Here is a 19,805-nt window from a genome sequence, read left to right on the forward strand (position 1 = left end):
ATCTTCTGTCCACTCCCCTCTTTAGATCAACTGAAATATATTGAAAAAGCATCTTAAATAAAATAAAACGTGTGCATGCTTTTTCTTTCTTTCTTTTTAACACGTAGGAATGTGAGGATTACACAGACAATATGATGAAGGTGATCGTGATCCACAACATCATGGCTGAGGAGGATCCATCAGATGTGTCCGTTGTGATTGAGGGAAACCAAGTGATGGAGGGATGTGGAAGCTGAACAAAGGCATGTGTACTGCTGATGGGACTGATATATGCCCTCAACCTCGAATATCCGAAGGAGCTGAAGAACACATCTGACACTTTTCAAAAACTGCTTTTGGAACTTGACGGGGCCAAACTACTGAACAACAAAAATAAGCTTATGCAATGCACACACCTTTCCCCTCTTGTTCCCAGAGGACATAGCTTGATGGAGCTGTAATTTTTCTTCTGACAGCAAGCACAGAAACTATTGCATGTTGGTGTTAGTGTTCTGTTCTATCTATCCATATGTTTGATAACGTACATGCACAGAAACAACCTTGTAGAGTTTCTGTGCTTTTGGCTTTTAAAATGGACTGAGTGGCCTTTGAAAGTGTTGTCTGCATTAGCTGTTGTGTTGCACTTTATTCTGTATTTTGAGATGAGGAACCATTTGAATATCTTTTTTGGGGAGGTACATTTTACCTTATATGAATAGGTAATGTTTATCAACTGATAATAAATAAATTTTATTACTAATTATCAGGTATTACCAACTAGCAAACAAGAGATAATTTGACCTAATTTCAATGAGTAAGTAGCTGTTGAATGTATGCATAAATATGGGGTAAATTTTACCCAATTTAATTAAGTATTTCATAGCTTTTTATTGAAGTTATTTTATACACAATATATTGAACTAAATCTACCCCAAAAAGTCAATGCAAACTGTTACCTCAGATTTATTGGGTAGATTCTATAGATGACTTCTTACAGTGAAGCAGTCAGACAGTTTTTGTTTGTTTTTGGCAGTAACTCAAACACCGATTGGTTCTAATTACACTGACAAAGCAAAATGATCCCTCTTTATATATTGGTACTCTACATATTATGTTAGACATGCACAAATGCAGTGAAGTTAATGTGTGTGAGTTGGCTGAAATGTTTGCCACTTCATACTGAATGCTCCCTAAACATTTCTAAACACTATAGTAGGCCTTTAAAGGCTAAACCATGATGTAATAGCCAGAAAATTACCCTTTTTTGGGGAAAATTGAGTGTTTATTGAACCATTTATTGAATAAAACAAATAGGTAAAAAAAATCATATCATTTAATTTTTGAGGGGTTTAATTTTTTTTGTTCAATTTCTTTCCTTTTTGGTGGGGGTATCACATCGCTGATGCAGGAGTCTGAAATCTCGAAAATATTTCAAATATGATGCACTTGGCTTTAAAGAACCAGATGTCCAACCTTTGCTTAATTGACAGTCTGGTTGACTGTCTAAAAAGCCTCTCTACTGCTTAATAGACTGCTTGGCTAAACGGTGGCTATTTGTCTGACCCAAATAAGCATCTATTTGACTGGCACAGTGGATGACTGACTGAATGGCCTGTTTTTGACTGACAAGCTAAGTAACCGACTCGAGCAGTTCACCGAGGTCCTACACCAGCGGCCACCTCTGCAACAGAGTCCTGTGAATTTTAACAGCACTGTGATGCTTGGCTTTTCTCTCCAGGATACCTGGACCAAACCCAGTAAGCAGGTTATAATCTTGCTTCATAGCTGTTTCATGTAATTATACATTCTGAAAGAGGTCATGTCTACTTCTAGGTGCAGCTCGCAGCAGTTCTGTTGTACCCAGTCTGTGTGCATGATTTAAAACTTTTGTTGTAAAGCAGTGTTTTGCGTGTTTTCCTCATATAATTGTGCATCTTTGTCTATATGAGTGCAGTGTGTGTTGCTTTTTAGGAGTTTTAAGAGGTTGCTTTAGAGCCTTAAAACCCAGCGCCAGTCCAGAGGAAGGAGCGGAAATGCACTCTGGGAAGTGAACCGATCGAGCTCAACAAAACACAAAGTTGGTCTTTGTGCATGTGGCTGCTAGCACAGCGAGGGGGCCTGAGTACATTGACATCACAGAGCTGAGATCAAACACTCTAAAAACCAGAAGTGATAAAGAACCGCGAGCGAAAGATAAAACCTTTAACACGAGCTAAATGCCAGACTTCCTCTGTGGCATTTGGAAATTGGATATTTTTGATTTCTCTTTTCATTCTTCAAATGAATCCAAAATTAACTTAAAAAAAACCACACAAAACAATTTCAAGTATCAACAAAAATAATATTTTATGTGTTTATTCTCTTTTGCACACACCCTCTTTCACCAAAACCTGTCAGATTGACAGGTTGTTGTTAATTCTGTATTTCAGTAAGTGCTTTTCTTATGTTTAAAACACGTATAAGCCAACCGGTGGATAAGATCTACTGGCTGGAACTGAAACAAGCACTTTTCTCTTCCTCCGTGTTCCCTTCAGTACCCGGAAACACCCACAATTTGCGAGAAAGAAACTTCTCTCAAGTTTTCTCAGCAGCTGAATTTGAGATGATGTTGAAATGTTAATGCCTGCATTCCTCAGGCTATCTGGAAGCTGAAGGGACTGATATTAAAATAATGTGGCCACTCAGCCACATGTTCACAACCATATGTGCGCAAGAACTGAAAACATGTGTAATGTAATACAATGTAAACCCAGGAGCAGATTTAACTTGGGGTTAGCAGGATTTACACACTACAAGGTTGCTGAGTCATTCAAGCTGAATGTTTTTTAAGCACAAAAGTGTCTAATAAAGTCAGAGAATGACACAATATATACTTTTGTACATTTTTAATACTTTTTAAGAATTTTTGGGAATTAAGATTATGCCATGCGCATTCCTGGCCAGCCAGGTCCACTTATAAAAATGTAAAAAACAAAACAAAACCAAGAGCTAGGAATGCGGAATAAAATATAAAAATATCTGTTACACATGCACACATACAATATTTACAGTCATATCAACATATTCACTCTATGGCGAATATAAAAGCTTGAGGGGCAGATGCATGTTCTGCATACAGAAGCTGTTGTGGCAATTACTGTGCATTGACTTGCATGGCTGTTAAATTGTACATTAAAAAGAGGAGAATAGCAAGCGTGTTTTCAGTATTATTTACAACATTATATACAAAAATATGTAATATCCATGTTAAGTGTGTATATTAACACTATAACCAGACAGAATATTTGGAGACCCCAACCAGACGTATCAGAAAACCGAAACGAATAATAATTTCTGTGCCAGTGATGAATGACTCTCAAAGTATTGTGTCTTTATGTAAACTCTACGATTCTCTGATGTTAATTCAAAATTGTATCATTATTTAAAATTCCTTTCTGTGCATGTTAAACTGACAATATGACTTCAGCATTGTGATAAACTGATACATTTATGCCATGAGGAACCCACTTTGCATATTTGAAGGACTCTGTATTTAAGATTTGTAGACAGTATGTGTAATAACATATATATGTTTTGGATTTTCTTTGTCATTTTATACTTCATTATCTTATATTATGTTAATATGGCCAATTTGTTCCTCCATAGACACACCTAGGACTGACTAAATTGAAACAGTGTTTTACCTTCCTTTTTTCTATATAGATGTGATGCGTGCGCTTTTTAAATTAGTCAGCAAACACAGCTGATTTTAGTCTTTTTAAAATGTCAAGCTGCTGGAAAGGTAATAAATCTGATGCTTTAAACACAGCTTTGAAAGCTAAAAGCAGCTTGTCGTGGTATCATGTCTATGGTCAGCTCAAGATGTTCAGGGAAAGATATGAGACAGAAGACATCATTTGCCAAACATCCTTTGCTACATTATTACTGGACAGTGATTCAGTCATGGCCAAAGATAGAAGCAAAGCCTTGAGTTACACTTTTAGTGACAGTATCAGTAACACTGATGTGCTCACTGTAGGAATGTACATAATTATAGGTTGTAAATTGATAATGAGTAGGTTTGCTGGATTTGAAGTGGATGAAGCTGGATTTGAGGGTACTTTGTCTTTTGAGTGGTTTTCAGATGACTGCAAACACTCTGAAGGCTTTTCCTCCTGTGGGGTTTGTTAGGCTGGAAGAGGAAAAGCAAAAAGGACACGTTACATGAAAAGCATGGACCTTTAAAACAAAACATCTCTCTACATGCCAATCAAATACGCACAATAAAATTCCACGCTTGCATGAGATGTTACCTTTCTGAGGTGATGCCATTCTGATAGCTGCCGCTATAATGCCTCTTCTTGTCCACTGGCATCACATCAAGGTAACCTCCTGACTCGTTCTTGATCACTCCAGCGTGAATGGCCGCTCTGCAGATACTCGACTTCTGGATGGGCCAAGACAATGAGTCGTTAGGCAGAAAAGCACCTCTAACCTATCAGCATTATACTGTGGCACTCTGTGTGTTCACATTATCAAATGCAGCTGCTTGTGTTGTTAAAAACTGAGCAGAGGTTTGAATTGCAACAGTAATTAAGGCTGCATTAACTTCAGGCCTTACAGATGCAATGCATTTGATATCTGAGTGTGAAGTCTTCTGGTTTATCTTATAAGTTAAGTAACAAATTACTATTGTTACCCAAAGTGAGGACAATAATGCAAAAACTTACATCTGAGTAGTATTTTGTCCCAATAACTCGTGCTTGGCTCTCACGCAAACAGTTCCTAGGACAATACAACCTGGGAAAAGCCAGAGCTAAGGTAAGGTCAAAGAGCCCGTTGTTTCCAGACAAAACTTGACTAATCAGCTCAAATTTAAACCAGTTTTTGAAAAGAAAAGAAAAGAGGAAGAAAACTATAAATGATAAAGTACGCACCAGTTGTTAAGACAGAAATTCAAAGATGCACAAAAATGTATGTATACAGACAGTAGTGACACCACTTTTACCTTTGGTGGTCATAAAGGTCATAGCTGTAATCAACACACGTTACCTGGGACAGTGTCGTACAGGTTTCTTGAAAGGACAGAAAAGCGCCACAGTGGTATCACATCTTACTGCCTTGACTGGGAAAAAAAAACAGCTGATGAAGCACAGCAAAACAAATATGCTGCAGTATTTCTGTGGCTATGAGAAATGAACTTCTTACCAGGCACAGACTCAACTTTAAAAGAATTTGCACTTCTGTTTTTCCTGTAAAGTTGACAAAAATGGCAGTAAGCCTGATGTATTATAGCCATCCATCACAATTAAACAGCCAAAGTATGAAGCTTAATAAATAGACATAAATACAGAGGCCGAGTCATACCCAATGGATTGAATACCATTCTTGTATGACTTGGTGAAATGTTGTTTTCTGCCCAGTCTGGTCACATCGATCCATCCTCCATCATTGTCAATAACACCAAAGTGTAGCGCAGCTCCACACACACTGGATTGCTGGATCAATCACGCAAAGATTGGTTTATACAAAATAATAATAAATGAAAGAATACATCGAGTGCTGTTACTTGTGAGTTTTTACCATATCATAGTATCCAGTCCCAACTACTTTTCCAGGCCTTTCAAGGCAACCGGGTGGGCACTCATATCTATGGACAGAAACCACAGTAAAGTGAAGATCATAGTGGTACTGAAGCCAAGTCTGTTTCTACTAATCATCTGTGTTAATGATAATAAGTTCATCTATACACATCATCTTCTACCTGTTACAGGTTGTTCCCTTGCACTGATCCCTCAGCTTGGTCTCACAGTCCACCTGTTGGCCTTAAGTACACAAACTCGTCAGTATTAATATTGTATTCATATCTGTTACTCAGGGAGCTATAGTAATAGGAGTTCATCCTTACACATCTGCTCTGTGCTGACAACCATGTCTCTTTCCAGGTTGTCACTGGGCGAGGTGCTTGGTGCCTGGGCCCTGGGTCGGGGCTCTCCGTCTCTTACTGGTTCTGGTTCGGGTTCAATGTAATTGGTCTCCTCAATCTCAGGAGCCGGACGCCTGTCAACACCTCCGTCTGAAAACACAGTCCGTTGCAGTTATTCAATTTTTAGGAGCTGAATAAATTTTTCTGTGCACTTTTCTGATTGTATTAGTAGTAGTAGGATGTCCTAGGATGCTAAAGGCGTGTGCTGCTGAACTTGAGGAGCCGCTACAACGAGTCTTCAATCTCAGTCTGCGACTGGGGAGAGTGCCCGCCCTATAGAAGACATCTTCCCAAAAGGAACCGGCCCGATGAGCTGAATGACTTCCAACCGGTGGCACTGACGTCACATCTTATGAAGATTCTAGAGCGGCTCTTCCTCAACCTCCTCCGACCACAGGTACAACATGCCCAGGACAGGAAAAGGCACGGTCAGGATCCTGTTTCTTGACTTTTCCAGTGCCTTTAATACCATCTGGCCCTGTCTGCTCCAGGAGAATCTAAACAGGATGGAGGTGGACCCCTGCCTGGTCGCTTGGATCTCCGACTACCTCACCGACAGACCACAGTACGTCAGGCTGAAGGACATCACGTCTGACACAGTGGTCAGCAGCACAGGAGCACCACAGGGAACTGTGCTGTCCCCTCTTCTCTTCACCCTGTACACCTCTGACTTCTGCTACAACTCTGAATTATGCCACATTCAGAAGTTTGCAGATGACACAGCCATCATGGGGTGTATCTGGGATGATCAGGAAGAGGAGTACAGAAGTCTGGTGAGGAACTTTGTCGCATGGAGTCACACAAACCACCTGCAACTCAACACCTCAAAGACTAAGGAACTGGTTGTGGACTTCGGGAGGTCCAGAGAAGGTCCACTGCCGGTTCAGATAGAGGGGGAGGAGGTGGAGGTGGTCAACAAGTACAAGTACCTCGGGCTGTGGGTGGACAATAAACTGGACTGGTCATGCAACACAGAGCACCTGTATAAAAAAGCCCAAAGCCGACTGTACTTCCTCAGGAGGCTGAGGTCTTTTAACATCTGCAGGAAGCTCCTGAGGATGTTTTACCAGTCGGTGGTTGCTGGAGTACTTTTCTATGCTGTGGTGTGCTGGGGGAGCAGCACAGCAAAGAAGGACTCATCCAGGCTGGAGAAACTGATCAGGAGGGCTAGCTCTGTGGTCGGCATGAAGCTGGACACTCTGGTGACAGTGGCAGAGAAAAGGACATTAAAGAAACTGATGGACATTATGAACAATGCTGGGCATCCTCTGCACACGGCCATTAACAACCAGAAGAGTCTGTTCAGTGACAGGTTGCTTCTCCCAAAGACAAGAACTAACAGACTTAAAAACTCCTTTGTCCCACACGCCATCAAACTGTTTAACTCCTCTCTGGAGGGGAGAGGGAGGGGAAACAGGAGGACAAAGGAGGGGGGAACAACTAAGCTGTAGTGCCTCTTCACTGTGCAATACTTTTTGTTCACATCCAACGGTGCAATAGACTCACAATACTTGAAATGTGCAATTCCCTTGTATTCTTATTCCCATTTATTCTATTTATCCCTTTTGTATGCTCTATATTTATATATGTGTGTATATATGGTATATTTCTGCTCACATTCTGTAACTTCTGTCGGTGCTGTGCTATTGGAAACCGAATTTCCCGGAGGAACCCACCCGAGGGATTAATAAAGTTTTATCTAATCTCTAATCTACCTATCTAGTTCTTCTTGATTTAACTGTGCAAACATACATTGGCTCAGTATAAATGGTCAAAATCATGGGAAACCTCCACAGTGATATAAATGACTAAAATACAATAAAGATAATAATAAACATGTGAATAACACATGAGTTATGTACAAAAATAAATAGGCAATAACCCACGTTTATAGCAGAGGTTGTCCCTGCATCCCCCACCATAGCTCGCTGGACAAGCAGAGCAGGGAGTCCCATATTTGTATGGAGCATGACCCCACCAGTTGCCTCTGGAAAAACAAACAAACAAGAAAACAAACAAAAGAAATGATAATACTGTTTTTTTTTATCACAGTTGTAACCTGCCAGGAAGTGCAGAACCTTTTGTTGTATATTTCTTAGCTTTTCTTCCATGTAAAGAAATTAAAATATGTACGCAGTAGGAACAAAAATCTAATAAAGTAACTGCATGCCTTCTGGCCTTTGTAAATTTCTGTTATTGCTTAATCATTTTTGTGATTGCTGATGACAGACCTGTGTCGTGAGCGACTCACTCATTACAAATGATGATGTTTACCTCTGACTCCTCTCTTCTTTCACTGAAGCAGCATGGAAACATTTTCTAATGTGTTCATGTCCTGGGTGAAAACTTACGGCGGGGAGTAGTTGCAGACCAGATAGACTGCTTTGGCCCAGATCATTCCCCACACATTCATGTTGTAACACACGTTGATGGCACAGCCAATGCGATTACTGGTCGCCCACACCAACTAAACAAAAAACAAAACACACACACAAAAACAGACGATGTGAACAGAGTTGTATCATGTAACAGAAAAGGCAGTGGTAATTATGGGTTGTAGTATGCATTCACAGTTATATAATGTCATATTTTACTCAGTTTTGTGAGTAGTTATCAATAAATATTCATTTTAAAGCAAATAAACAACCTAGTTGCACAAATTTTCTTGGTTAAATTTAGCTCATTCCTCAAATTGTAATTGCAATTAAATAGAAGAACTTTTGATATCCCAGATATTTATATACCAGTAAATATGATTTTGTTAAATAAAAGAAACATATGATCACTAGTGACTGTATAACTTCTAAGACAATTACCTGAGTATAATGAGTACAAACAGGTCCCGAACACCTGAATGGACAGTGTGGGTTGCACTCCTGGGCGTAGGGATAGCTATAATACCTCACCTCATCATACCAGGCCTGGACATGGTAGGTTGGGGGCCGGTCCCTGATGTGATAGAAAAAGTGTTAAAAGTATAATAGATGGATGAAGCTACTGTCACATCATCCACTCCTGAAGTCTGTTCTGAACTTGAGATGAAAGATTTCTTGGTTTGACATTGGGGGTCTGACTGAAACCACCTGATTGGCTTAAAGCTGGTCAATCCCAAGTCATTAGCTAACGAACATCCTCCTGTCTTAAATAAAATTTACAGAGGTTTACAAACAGATTTCAATTTTTACTCATTATGACACAAAATAAATGACTGAATAAACTGAGTAGGAAATTGTTTACAGATGTCAAGACAGAACTGACTCTACTTTACCACTTTTTAGCACTGGAGGGTTAAGATGTGAGCTGTTAAACTGCATTTAAAAGTGTACATTTAACTTTAAATACACTGTATTGGAGACAAAGATGCGTTAGTTCAGAGCTGTCAAACATGTGACACAGAAAGGACAGAATATTTTAATTGCTACACTTCCCTGCACGCACCTGCCCCAGTGTGCTCCGAGGTTTTGGCCTATTTGTGTCAGCATGTGACTCGGTCCATGTTCCCATCTGCAGGTGTGAGCCCAGTGCTCTGCACTTCTCTCCAACTCGTAATCCCATACCTGAGGAGCACACGCATTTTTCACCACAAAGATTTCAAGAAACACACACACACACACACACACACACACACACACACACACACACACACACACACACACACACACACACAGGTTGTTGGATAAAAACGTTACTGCATTTGAAAAAAATGTACTTAGAAGTTTTCCTTTTAAAGTTAGGGCCGCTAATATTTTATTGCTATTAAGATTTGAAAGAAATAACGTAATATGTGTTTCATCTGACCACAGAGGTTTTCCATTTCCTGCAGCCTAATTTACATGGATTTACATTTTGGGGGGGATTTGATTTGTTCTGGGTTTATAGTCTCCTGTTAGTGGTTTGATTTTAAAGTCTCTGTATTTATGACTTTTTGTTATTTCATGCCTTTCGCCCCTTGTTTTGTTGATGACATGTTTCTAAGTTCCCTTTTGTGTTCCCTTCTCTTCCTCCAGTCTTGTCTCTGTGTCCGTCTTTAGTGTTTGTCAAGTTTGCACGTTTAATTCTGTCTCAGAGTTAATTGTATTTCCTGTTTTATTTTGATAGTCTCTTGTCTGCCTTCCCCTCTCTTGTTAGTCCTGATTTGTTTCTGCTGTGTTTCCCACCCGTTTCGTCTCGACTTTTATTGTCCTGATTCTACTCTTGCATTCTGGCTGTATGTTTCCCTGATTCATGTTTTCTAGTTATCTGTGTCCCTGGTCCTGCTCTGCAGTCAGGAATACTATGTAGCCTTGCACGTAAGAGCAGTAAAGCTGCTTTTTTAATTCATTCCTGCCTTCCAAGTCTTGCATTTGGGTGGACACACTGCTTGCCACACAGCAGTTTCATGACATAATTAGTTACACAATGTTCTCCAGCAGTTTTCTTAAGTACCACTTACATTTTCCAGCCTTTTCTTGACCTGTCCCACTTTTTGGAGATATGTTGCTGTTATCAAATTAAAAATGATCAAATACTTCTTTCTTCGGTTCAACCATTTGATATGTTTTCTATGCTCAATTGTGAATAAAATATGGCTTTATGACATTTGTAAATCATTGCATTAAATGATTTACACTTTCCAAAAGGGCCCATTTTTTGAGATTTGAGGCTGCCATAAAAAAAAAGATCTAAAATTAACCACACAAACTTCATGTGAAGTGTTATTTCATTTCACCTCAAACATTGACCTGGTCTTTACTTGAAAGCACTGTGGCTGTATGCATGCCTCTTGCAAATTTGACACCATATGGTCAAAACGAGGCCTATACACTCTCTAACACACACAGACACACACATGAGAGACCACCACATCAACTGACAGCTTTGTGCTACTATTCAGTGCAGTTGTTTCAGCTTGTTTCCAGTAAGTTCTGGCCTCATAAAACAATCTGAGAGTTAGAAAAAGCAAAGACCCCCCCAAAAAAGAAAGTAACTAACAAACACAGGAGCACAGAGACTTTTTGTTTTAAGGACTGATGCCATCTTTTCCAGAGAAGCTTAAGAAAATCAGCTGAAAATACCTGAAACTTACTCCCATACCTCTTATTTTAAAGAGAGCAGACTGGGGGCTGCGCAATTTTAATGTCGCGGCAAAGTTAATTTACTGTTGACTCTGTTGGGGAGGGAGAAGAATAGGTGCAGTGTGCAGTCTGCTGGCATACTGTTTAGTTGCATTAGAGCTATCGCGCGTCAAAACTAATAGGATAATGTTTAAGTGTTGAGTTGTAACTGCTTTGACCACCATAATACGTTCCATATGTTTAGACTAAGGCTAACACACTGTTGCACACTGTAGTGCTAGTTGTTGTTCATGCCTGAGTGGAAAAGTGATATTTGGACTGGAGATTTTTGGCCACAGTCCAGCTTTGGCTGATAGATATACAACATAGAGAATTCTTTAATATTACCTGTGTGGCATCGTTTTCAAAGTTTTCTTAACATGATGCTGTAAATGTTAGAATTCTCATGTATTTTCAGTTCAAATTAAGTATTCATATTGTATTCATACAATATTAAAACTCCATGTTGAGAGCATGTTGCAGTAATGTGTGATAAGACATGATATGGAATAATGCACAAAAGTCGTTAGCCACCTCGTTTTGTTTTTTTAACTAGAAAATGAGAGATAGATGCAGCACCATCTATCCACCCAGCCAACCAGCAGCGAAGCCCACACTTCCCTAACCTGGCCACCTCCTGCAGATATAATGGGGGTGGGAAACCTAATCGTTTGCAAGCCAGCTGACAAATATAATCTCTCCATGTCCTGAGTAGGCCCCGGGGATAAACCCAGTGATTTATTGAAATGTGCAAAAACAAATAAAAATACAATATATAAGGCAAGAATCTTCATTTGACTGGCTTTTCAGAATTTTACAAACTTGAAAAATAAATATTAGGTTTGCCCTTTTATTCTTTAACACAGCTTCAAAGCTCTTCTTGTAATTCCTTCAAATAGTTTTTGGAATAGTTTACTAGGCTTGAAGGAGGTTATAAAGCTCTTCTTTGAAGGTCGTCTACCTTTTGTTCCGTCAAAATGATCCCACAATGCTTCATTTAGTTTAATTTGATGATTTAAGAGAGAGCAACATATGGTGTGCTCAGATACTGTTGTATCTTGATCTCAAACTTGTACATGCTTTAATGTTTCCCTTCATACTCTTTGCACTATTTGAACTATCCTTCTGTCCCCATTAAGGAGCTTATCTCTTGTTTATCACTTCTTGTAAGGAGGACCAATATTGTTGAGTTTTGTAGATGAAACTTCTTTGTTCCATACACGTGTGTGGAACAGCACAGGCACGCAGCTCTGATAGACAAGCTTTATACTGCAAGGATTTTAGAAAAATAGAGCATTGTTTCAGTGAGGTGTAAGGGTTCCACGACTTTTTTCATCTGTACCATTAATGTAACAGCAGAATGCAGTCTGCACGTATTTGGCTGCCAGTGCCACATTGTTGTCTTCTCACAGCCACAGTGCACAGATGGAAATAAGGTACTTAGATCATTTAAACCTAAAAAATAAATACTTTTATTTAATGGTTAACAAACACATAACACTGAATCAGACAAGCTGTAGGAGGTCTGGGAAATTTTGACTATCAGGCACTTCTGCCCTGCATTGATCTTAGACATCAACAACGCACAAATCTCAACCTTTTCTGTTTTCTGCTGCAGAGAGTAATGTTCTGTGTTGCTTCATTATTCTCCCCATTTGTTATTTTCCCCCCTTGATTATCCAGCAGAGGAGAAGATAGACTGCTGGCCTTTGGAGAAAGGTCACCGTAAAAATGAGCAGTCTTCTTTTGCATTCCAAAGAGCATTAAGCTTCTCAGCTACAGCCCCATTTCCAGACATTGGCCAGCACCACCTCTGCAACAGAGTGCAAGTGCAAGATCTGCATTCTTACAGCAGTACATTTGGGAGAAAGAATACTGCTGCAGAGAATATTACTGAAGAAGAAAACAAAAATAGATCCTTTTCTATTTAAAGGTATGCGTAGCAGTATGTGTAAATGCTTGTTATACAACCTACTCTACATAAAGTCTCTTTGATTGGGGGAACGTTTAGGAAGTTTCAAAAAAGCACCAAAATCCTGCAGTTGAAAAACTAAATACTTGGCTTTTATCAGTCCTCTTTCTTACAACGACATCACCACAAGTAACAATATCCACTGCTAAAGAAACATTGGATTAGTCCACGTAAAACATTCACTGTATCGCCAAAAGTTTCCTTTCACTCATCACATTCACTGAATTCAGATATTCCAGTCACTCTCTAAGTGGTAGGCCAACTAAAAGACACAGAGCAGGTCCAGTGGATGTTGAGGCACAGTGTGCAGGGGTCACCAACGTTCTGCAGTCAATCGCCACAGGCCTCCAAACTTAACGTGGCCTTCAGATTAACTCACCAACAGTGCACGGAGAGCTTCATGGAATGGGTCACCATGACCAAGTAGCAGCGTCCAAGCCTGACATGACCAAGCACAATACAAAGTGTTTGATGCAGTGATGTAAAGCATGTCGCTACTGGACTGTAGAGCAGTGGAAGCTTGTTCTCTGGAGTGGCAAAACATGCTCTTCCATTTGGCAATTTGATGGATGAGTCTCAGTTTGGCGGTTGCTAGGAGACAATACTTGGCTAAGCGAGCTGAGTCAAGTGGAGAGTTTGGTGGACAGGGATTATGGTGTGGGGTTGTTTTTCAGAAGGTGGGCTCACCTCCTTGAAGAAACTCTTAATGCTTCAGCGTACCAAGACGTTTTGCTCCTAGCTTCATGGGAACAGCTTGGGGATGACCCTGTCCTGTTCCAACATGACTGCACACCAGTGCACAAAACAAGGTCCATAAAGACATGGAGGAGTGGGCTTGGTGTGGAAGAACCTGACTGGCCTGCACAGAATTTTGACCTCAACACCTTTGAGATGAAGCCTTCCAAGAAGATTTGAAGCATTTATAGCTGCAAAGGGTGGGCCGACATGATATTAAACCCTAACCTTAACCCTTCGAAAGCGTGTGAAGACGGATGAGTAAATACTTTTGGCAAAATAGTGTACACTGGCACCACCGTGCACTATGAGATATGCGAAGGCTCAAATAAAAACTAATACTGGCTTGGGATTGCGTGAGGTGCGATGAAAGAAAGAGGAGGTGATGAGTTTGTGAGACAGAGTGGAGGATGCTAAAGAAAAGCCTGAGAGAGAACTTGTGAGGCTGACGATCAAGTGAGTAGGACTGAGAAAAAGACTCAGCAAGAGGAGAAATGGAGGGATGGAGCAAGGAGAGGCTCAGTAGGAAGAGGAGGGAGGGAGGGCAGGATAGTTGAGGTAGAGGGCAGGAAAACACTGCGGGGGTGAGAGCTGGACCTGGGCCAGGGTCAGCAAGGGCGGGCAAACAGGAGACAGGAGGTGGAGCAAGCCAGACGGTGGCTTTGGCCTGCAAAGCTCGTTTTCTCTCTTTCATTCCCTAATCTGATGTCTTTAGCTGGCAGAGTCAGGAAAGTGCCTTTTTATGAAAAACACTTTAGTGTAACTAGAAAGAATAGCTGGAAAGAGACCTTGCTTCTAATCTATTCTATAAAGATGCATCATTTATACGGTGTGCTACTTGTAAATACAGACTATATGTAACTTAAGCAAGCTTGCTTAGTGATGTCCATCCACAGACTAACTGTACAGGTGCATCACACATACCCACATACCTGCAAATCTGTACAAGAATATCACTCAACAAAACTGATGCACAGAATTCTAGAAGTGGATGTTAGTAAAAGTAATCCATATCATTTGTCAGAGACTTATGGGAAAGACAAAGAAAACTTATAGACTATGAAGACCAAAAACACTTTGACTCGGTATCACGGCAAAACGTATAATAGACATGCCAATCCACTGTGTCCATTTCACACTTTGCTTCTTCAAAATGTGAAATATACATGCATGCAGAAATTGCATTACCAGCAGGGAGAGATAAAATATTTAAAGCCACAAAGTTGGTACTGTGTAACAAATGTATGAGTCCTTACTATAAAGCTGGGAGGCTAACATATATTATATACATATAAATGTAAATGATGATTATTTTCGTGTTGGCTTGAAATAAAATATCTCCCCCTGCTGTTACTGCAACTTCTGCATTCATTTCATGTTTTGGAGAGCCAAAGCATGAAATCTACATGGTGGACTGGTGCGTCTATTACATGCCATCATATCAGGTTGAACAGTTATGTTGTACAGTTAAGTGATTAAAACTAGCTGAAAGCTGACCTTTCAGACAAGTAGGAAGCTATCTGAAAGGTCAACAAAGCCTTAATACTTAACAGATAGAGATAATCACCACTACAGCCCTCTGCATTTAATCATTAGGTGTTATTAATCTCTGCCTCTCTTCCACAGAGGGTCTTCGTCCTGTCTTCTCTCAACCAGTCGCAGCAGATGGCTGCGCCTCCTGAGCCTGGTTCTGCTGGAGGTTTCTTCCTGTTAAACAGGAGTTTTTCCTTCCCACTGTCGCCAAAGTGCTTGCTCATAGGGGCTCATTGTTAGGGTTTTTTCTGTATGCATTATTGCAGGGTCTACCTTACAATAAAAAGAGCCTTGAGGCAACTGTTGTTGGGATTTAAATAAAATTGAACTGAACCACTGCACTTATCAAGAAGGTAAGAAATAAATCTACATAGACTATCAAGCTATAAACGTAAGCTATAGAGCTATGGAGTTTTTAGCTTCAGAAAAGCAACAATGAAAAGTTTAATTGCAGTCTACCTTAATGTCCTGTCATACATCACACAGCATATTGACACATTTACAAATCCAAAACGTAACCACATTTCTTTCATTAGCGATTACTGTAAGGAGGGACAGCATGCTTGTTATCAGTACTAAATTTAATCACGACCCCATATTCATGATAGAGTTCTAACTTCAAAGTGTAATTAATATTAGTACTATTTATCCTTTTAAGCAGTAGAAAGAACTGTTAAATATTCCACAGTGCACTTGGCCTACAGATAGCTGTGTGCTCGGTGCTCACCATGTACTCCATGTTGGAAGCAGGAGGGTAGACCTGACCCCGCAGTTTGTTGTGCAGGTCCAGGATGAGGTGCATGTCTCCCTCGCTGATGGCCCTCCTCCCTCTAGGCTTGGCCCTCCACCACTCCTCATCTTTGTTTGTATACTTGTTCAGGATGGACTCGAGCCGGGTGGAGTTGGTGAGGGCCAGGGCCTGGATGGTCGTGTTCAGGCAAAGGAACAAGATCGCTACTCTCAGCAAGCCAGGGAAAACAATAGACCTCCTCATGATGGGGAAAACACTGATGCTGCGAGGAATACTGCAGGACAGACAGTGCAGGTTATTAGCCTGCCTCAGACTGTGAGAGCAAAGCCTGAGGGCTCAATCAAAATGTTTGTTTTAGCTCTTATATCACAGCTCCTATTAATAACATTCCTTTACTTATTAATGGGATTCCCATTACTAAAAAGCTACAGTACTACTGCATGTGCTAATATACCCAAAAAGAAAAAAATATTAACTGTTTATTTAGATAACATATTTTAACATAAGAAGAGAAGTACTAAAGAATAATAAACACATATTCTCTAGGTATTCTCTGCCATGGGAATATAAATAAAAAGTGTTTTTTTTAAATAGCTAAGTGTAGTGCCAGTGTACCTCTAAATTGCGCCAACCTTTCTCCCAGGTGTAATATTCCTAGAGTTAAGCCGTCTGTCGTTCACTGGATAATGACAGTTTTCCAATCCAAGGAGCCTTTAAATCCATCCATCACACGGACTGAGCGCAAGCAGTCCGGTCTACAGCTCTGCAACATCCACTCAGGACAGAGAGCTCACAAGTGTGTTCAGCTACCTGTTGGATACCGTTAGCAGCGGGCTGCACCGGACTGCTGCGCATTTTGCGCTTATATGCCAAATTTGCTCTTAGCAACGTGCAACGCAACGGACCACGCCTCTGCGCACCCACTCGCTCACACTCACACAGACCCTCACTTGCACATCCACACGCCGGCAGGGGCGTGCTGGAACTCCAGGAACGATCTATTTGAGGAGGCACCTGATCGTATCAGCAGTGACGTGAAGGTGACACGAAGGACGTTAGGAGAACGGCCCACTCACATGTTATGCACATTTTGAAACTGTATCGATGAAAAACAATAATTATCATGTGGTAAAAGTGTGCTGTGAGGCATTTAAGGATTTTCAGTCATGGCTTCCTATATAAGAAGATACCGACCATCCTTTGTATCTGTGTCCAGCAAAGAAAAACAGATGCTGATTATGTGCACTCTGCATAAACTTTGAATTGAGCGGTGTTTGAGCGGGAGGCTTCACTGCTATGTTTAAGAACGGCATCGGCAGTAGCAGCCAGCAGGGTGGCCTCTATTCCCCTGCGACACGACCATAAAAGCACTGATTCATCTGCCTGAACACACACACTAGAACAGCTGTGAACGTTTGTGCGCTGCGTATGTGTGCGCGCGCTTCCTTTAAGCAGACATTCTCTGTTCCCGATGTTCATCATTTGATAAATTATTATAATTTTTAAAATGTGGCAATAATGAGGCAACAAAGGCCACGCCTCCTTCGTTGATAGACGGGTAAAATGATGCTAATTATTTAGGCATTTAGCTTGAAATATGGTACCCGCACTGCAACTAGAAGACCCAGGATCCACTATTTTTGTATCTCTTTTTTTATATTACGTGCTACATGATATGCTGCAACACATGTCGATGCAACATGAAGACTGTAGTTGGTTTATTTAAAATTGCCCACATGCCAGGCCAAGGTAAATAGGATCTAATGACTTTTCTGTTTATTGGCCATCATTCTCACAAGTCTACATCTGAAGTTGTTACCATAAAATGATTCATTTCTTATTATACAAACACTATATATCGTGTAAACGGGGCTTTGACTTCAGTTAAATCCAGCCAAAAATAAACATGACATCACTACAAAGGTTTATATCAACAAGTGTACAGTTTAAGTTTCGCTGAGATTTCAGGCATTTTGTTATCCTCTGCTTGTATCTGCTGCCCCCTCCTGGATACAGCGGAGCGTTTAAGACCTGAAAAAGATCCAGAGATCTCGAACAGCTGACTTATTTTAACAGTGATAATAATTTTTGCACATCAGGTCATCTCACATATCAAACACGCACATTAAGCTCATAGCTCTTGTGCACATATATCTATTTAATACTTATATTTTTTGTCCCCATTTATTTATTCATGTTATTTGTATTTATCTATTTGTACATCTGTGTGTGGACAGCAGAAAAAGAATTAGCTTGTACAGAGAAATGCTTTTCTTTGTACACATGACAATAAACGCTTTGAATCTTGAATTTTGAAAAGCCTCTGTTACAGTATGTAGTGACTTATTGAGAACTTCAAGTTCCTTGCCATTAGGCAATGGCAGTATAAACAAACTCCTTATATGGTTCTTGTGAAGTAACTCTCCAAGCAGCTCTCTTTGGCCCTATACTAAAGATTCAGAGAACGAGAGAACATTGATGCAACCTGAATTTACAAGATTTTGGATGATACATTTTTTGTAATTTTGCCTCTACACCAGTTACTGTTGTGGGTTTTAAATCAAATAATCAACATGTGATTGAAGTGCAGATTTTCAGCTTTACTTTGAGGGATTTGGCAAAAGTATTGCATTGACTGTTTCAGTAGTTGAGCCATTTTTAAACACAGCCCCACATTTTGAGCTGCTCAAAAGTAATTGAACAAACTAATATGACTGTAAATATTAGGATTCTTTTAAACACTTTGATGGAAATCCTTTGCAGTTAATGACCGCCTGAAATCTAGAACGCATGGGCAGCACTACTTGCTTTGTTTCCTTACTGCTAAGCCTTTCTGCATCCAGTTGCTTTGCTTTGGGTCATTATCTGATAGTAGAAAAAACTATCATAGATAAATTGTTACTTTGTACACCTCACTAATGACAACAAGTTTTACTTTTTGTATATAAATAGTATACATAATGAATTAACACACTGAAATGTTGATTTATTTTCTTTTGTAGTTTTGCTGCTGTGGTTCAGTCTCAATGGATGCAAGCTCAACTACATGTGAGCTAAGAACTGCACATCCTGTTATTGAGATTTACACTATGTCGAACTTCCAGTAAATTTTACTTCCAGTAAAGCCACACTAAAAGCAAACCATCCCTTTGTTAGACCCCCCCCCCCCCCCCCCTCCAAAAAAAAAAAAAAAAAAAGGTTTTCTACAAAATGTGCAGCCATTTAATTTGTTTATTCTTTTTGGTGATGGTCTGTGGGATCTGCTGGATAGCCATGTGAGTGAGGACAGTCACAGTGGAAGTACAGAGATACATGATACATCCTTTAATTCCCTGGACAGAGGATCCACTCCAGGACAACTAATGGCTTTTAAAGACCATATGCCCGCACCTCTACCAACTTGCAGTGCAGTTTCTATGCACTCCAGCCTCTTCAGTTTCATGCAAGAGGATTCTCTCTGAGCCAGGAGACATGACCTACAAGAAGAGAAACAGACACGGCCCTCGATGTTGGCACAGTGGAACAACTTCTCTTCTTAAATAAAAAACAAACAGGATAACCTTAAATGCATAATGGTTTATGTCATAAGTTCATAAGAACTTCTTACCTGTTTATAATCAGTTCTACCCCCAGGTCAAAAACATATGGAAATTTGGCCAATATATTATTTATAAACATGTAACTGGACAGTTTGACACAGGTATGAGTATGTGGAGGGAGGACCTCACAGCACAAGCAAGTTTGATCAATAAATCAAGTTTATTAAACACATGCAGG

At 40.1% G+C, this 19,805-nt stretch overlaps 1 protein-coding gene across 1 annotated transcript; it reads right to left on the minus strand.

Annotated features, from left to right (window-relative positions):
• Positions 1 to 2,866: 2,866 nt before the first annotated feature.
• crispld1b (cysteine-rich secretory protein LCCL domain containing 1b) lies at positions 2,867 to 17,341 on the minus strand. Its single transcript, XM_082514031.1, has 15 exons — positions 16,644 to 17,341; positions 16,005 to 16,302; positions 9,383 to 9,501; positions 8,761 to 8,893; positions 8,296 to 8,411; positions 7,831 to 7,931; positions 5,867 to 6,034; positions 5,723 to 5,783; positions 5,542 to 5,608; positions 5,326 to 5,456; positions 5,167 to 5,210; positions 5,011 to 5,083; positions 4,689 to 4,758; positions 4,272 to 4,405; positions 2,867 to 4,150 (listed from the first exon to the last, which is right to left on the minus strand). Exons 2-15 carry the CDS (start codon positions 16,269 to 16,271, stop codon positions 4,099 to 4,101), a joined length of 1,536 nt encoding a protein of 511 aa, XP_082370157.1. The 5' UTR covers positions 16,272 to 16,302; positions 16,644 to 17,341; the 3' UTR covers positions 2,867 to 4,098.
• Between the last annotated feature and the right edge of the window lie 2,464 nt (positions 17,342 to 19,805).

Source organism: Aulonocara stuartgranti, assembly GCF_965226115.1.
Source record: "Aulonocara stuartgranti genome assembly, chromosome: 18".
Lineage (NCBI taxonomy): Eukaryota > Metazoa > Chordata > Actinopteri > Cichliformes > Cichlidae > Aulonocara > Aulonocara stuartgranti.

What these genes read in the sequence shown, in the direction of transcription:
- crispld1b (XM_082514031.1), bottom strand. Translation starts at nt 16,271, where the DNA reads ATGAGGAGGTCTATTGTTTTCCCTGGCTTGCTGAGAGTAGCGATCTTG. An exon ending in CTCGGAGCACACTGGGGCAG is followed by an intron (nt 8,894 to 9,382) that starts GTGCGTGCAGGG and finishes CTATCACATCAG; the next exon opens with GGACCGGCCCCCAACCTACC. An exon ending in GTCTGCAACTACTCCCCGCC is followed by an intron (nt 7,932 to 8,295) that starts GTAAGTTTTCAC and finishes TTGTTTTTCCAG; the next exon opens with AGGCAACTGGTGGGGTCATG.